The sequence below is a fragment of the Sciurus carolinensis genome, chromosome 11, assembly GCF_902686445.1.
Source record: "Sciurus carolinensis chromosome 11, mSciCar1.2, whole genome shotgun sequence".
In the NCBI taxonomy this organism is placed as follows: Eukaryota; Metazoa; Chordata; class Mammalia; order Rodentia; family Sciuridae; genus Sciurus; species Sciurus carolinensis.
Genome location: NC_062223.1, coordinates 29,970,028 through 29,972,611, shown reverse-complemented (window position 1 = coordinate 29,972,611; position 2,584 = coordinate 29,970,028). Strand labels below are relative to the sequence as shown.

Genomic DNA, 2,584 nt, shown 5'->3' with positions numbered 1-2,584 from the left:
ATGTTGAACTCATCTCTCATACAAATAGAATGTTTATGAGAACTATTTCTTTTGTGCTTAATATATAAAATGTGTTTGTCTTTTAGTTTTAGAAGAAGCTGATTGGAATGATTTTCTGTGTGTAACATCAAACATTGAATGTATGAAAGATAAAGTAGTAAATGGTAGACTTTCCTTATCCCTTTCTCTGTCTTAATATACCTAAACCTTTACTAAGAATAAGAGTTCTTCTAAACAAAAGGATGACTTATCTTTTATTATTTTATGGATTAAGATGCATATTGCCTACTTACTTTCCAGATAAGTTCATATAAGAATTCATCTTCATAAGTCATCAGCAATACTGAACATTAATTAATAAAAATACTATCAATTTTATAAGCAAAATTACTATGATTTTCAGGGTTTCTTTTAACTTTTATTCATTCTACATATTTCTAAATTTAAATGACCTATCTTCCTGAGTCTCTAATTGCCCAAATTTGTCATGTTTCTCAATAGTAGCTGTAAAGCAACTTACTTAAGGCAAATTAATGTTATGATTTGACAAATCAAACCAAAGAATAGTGTATATTATACAAATAAATTCATGAGGTCTGCCATTGTGCTTAGATGCAACACACTAAATATTACAGGGAGTACTATGTAGCTTTGAAATTAAACATGGAGTATATTTCAAAGTCCCTGGAGTGACCTAACTTAACAGATCACCTAAACCTACTCTGGGAGAAAAAGTTGGAAATAAATATGATTCTCCTGATGAATAAGTTAGTTTAGAACAGTGGCATTCACTGAGATACTTAACTTTTCCTTGATAGTTAAATATTCTGAGATTAATGATATATTTTTATATCATGTTAAATTTTTCTGATATTAATATAAACTTCTTTTCTCTTTTATTCTCTCTCCAGAAAAAAATACAGAACAGATTATCTTCCCAACCTGACTCAAGCAGGAATGGTGGAGGAAAATTGCACCACAGTGACAGAATTCATTCTGCTGGGATTGTCAGATGTCCCCGAGCTGAGAGTCCTTCTCCCTCTGATATTCCTTCTCATCTACGGAGTCACAGTTTTGGTCAACCAGGGCATGATTGCACTGATTCAGTTAAGCTCCCAACTTCACATGCCCATGTACTTTTTCCTCAGCCACTTGTCCTTCATAAACTTTTGCTACTCCACCACAATTGTGCCAAAGATGTTGGCCAACATCTTCAGCAAGGACAAAACCTTCTCTTTCCTAGGGTGCTTGGTGCATTTCTACTTCTTTTGTACATGTGTGGTCACTGAGGTCTTCCTCTTGGCAGTTATGGCTTATGACCGCTTCTTGGCCATCTGCAATCCTCTCCTCTATATGGCGACCATGTCCCAGAAGCTTCGCATGGAGTTGGTTTCCAGTTGCTACTTCTGTGGAATGGTGTGTTCTCTGATTCACTTGTGTTTAGTTCTTGAAATCTCATCCTACAAATCAAATGTGGTTGATCATTTCTTTTGTGATCTACCACCTATCTTTTCTCTTGCTTGCTCGGATGTGTCAATTAATGAACTCATGGTATTCATCGTGCCCACTGTGAATGAGATCATTACCATCACGATCATCCTCACCTCCTACCTGTTCATCCTCATCACCATCCTGAAGATGCGCTCTGCAGAGGGGAGGCACAAAGCTTTTTCCACCTGTGCCTCCCACCTAACAACCATCGTCATCTTCTATGGAACCATCCTGTTCACTTATTGCCAGCCCAGTCTAGGCCACAGTCAGGATACTGACAAAGTGCCCACGGTGTTCTACACTGTAGTGATTCCCATGCTGAACCCCCTGATCTACAGTCTAAGGAACAAGGATGTGAAAGAAGCACTCAAAAAAATGGTAGGATCCAAATTATTTTCTTAACAGTTATTTTCTTAGGTAGATTTCAGGGTTGCATAAGAAAACTTTAAAGGCAATTATGTGCGAATGAATGTAGAGAAATATTAAATGGGGAAATATTTTGGGAACCAGGGGATTATGTGTGCTTTCTGGGGGATCACTTTCCTATATGTTAAGCCATGTATTATACTGGTTATTGTTTAATTGACTCTTCTACCTTACCTGCTCTTCTTCAATCTCCAACTGGATTGAATGGATTTGTAAGATGGTATAATTAGACCCCATTTCTTGGTCTGACATAGGCACAACAAATTCCCATCAAAGTGCATATAGAAATGTTTTTCCATCATCCTTGATGCATATAGCCATTTTCACTAAATAGAATTCACTTTTATTAGAGGAAAAATTATATTTATTTAATAGTCTATGCTTTTTCTTCATAATATGCTATTAGTCTCCAATGTGTTCATATGTATTTCTGGATATCACTTTTAGTAATTTTCCACTATTTTCTATTTTATTCTGCTGTGAGATTACAATTTTGGAACATTTGTAAACATTCACATCTGCAAACAACATGACATTCTCTACATTTATGACAAAATATTCATGAAAATTAAATATTGTTTTACATCCTTACCAGTGTACATGATATGTTAAAACCAATTAATAAACTATTATATTATTATCATTTTTATTGCTTTACTTTTACCTT

At 34.9% G+C, this 2,584-nt stretch overlaps 1 protein-coding gene across 1 annotated transcript; it reads left to right on the top strand.

The window, feature by feature from the left end:
• The first annotated feature begins 957 nt into the window (after positions 1-957).
• LOC124959994 (olfactory receptor 5L1-like) lies at positions 958-1,893 on the top strand. Its single transcript, XM_047518511.1, has one exon. It carries the CDS (start codon positions 958-960, stop codon positions 1,891-1,893), a length of 936 nt encoding a protein of 311 aa, XP_047374467.1.
• Positions 1,894-2,584: the final 691 nt, after the last annotated feature.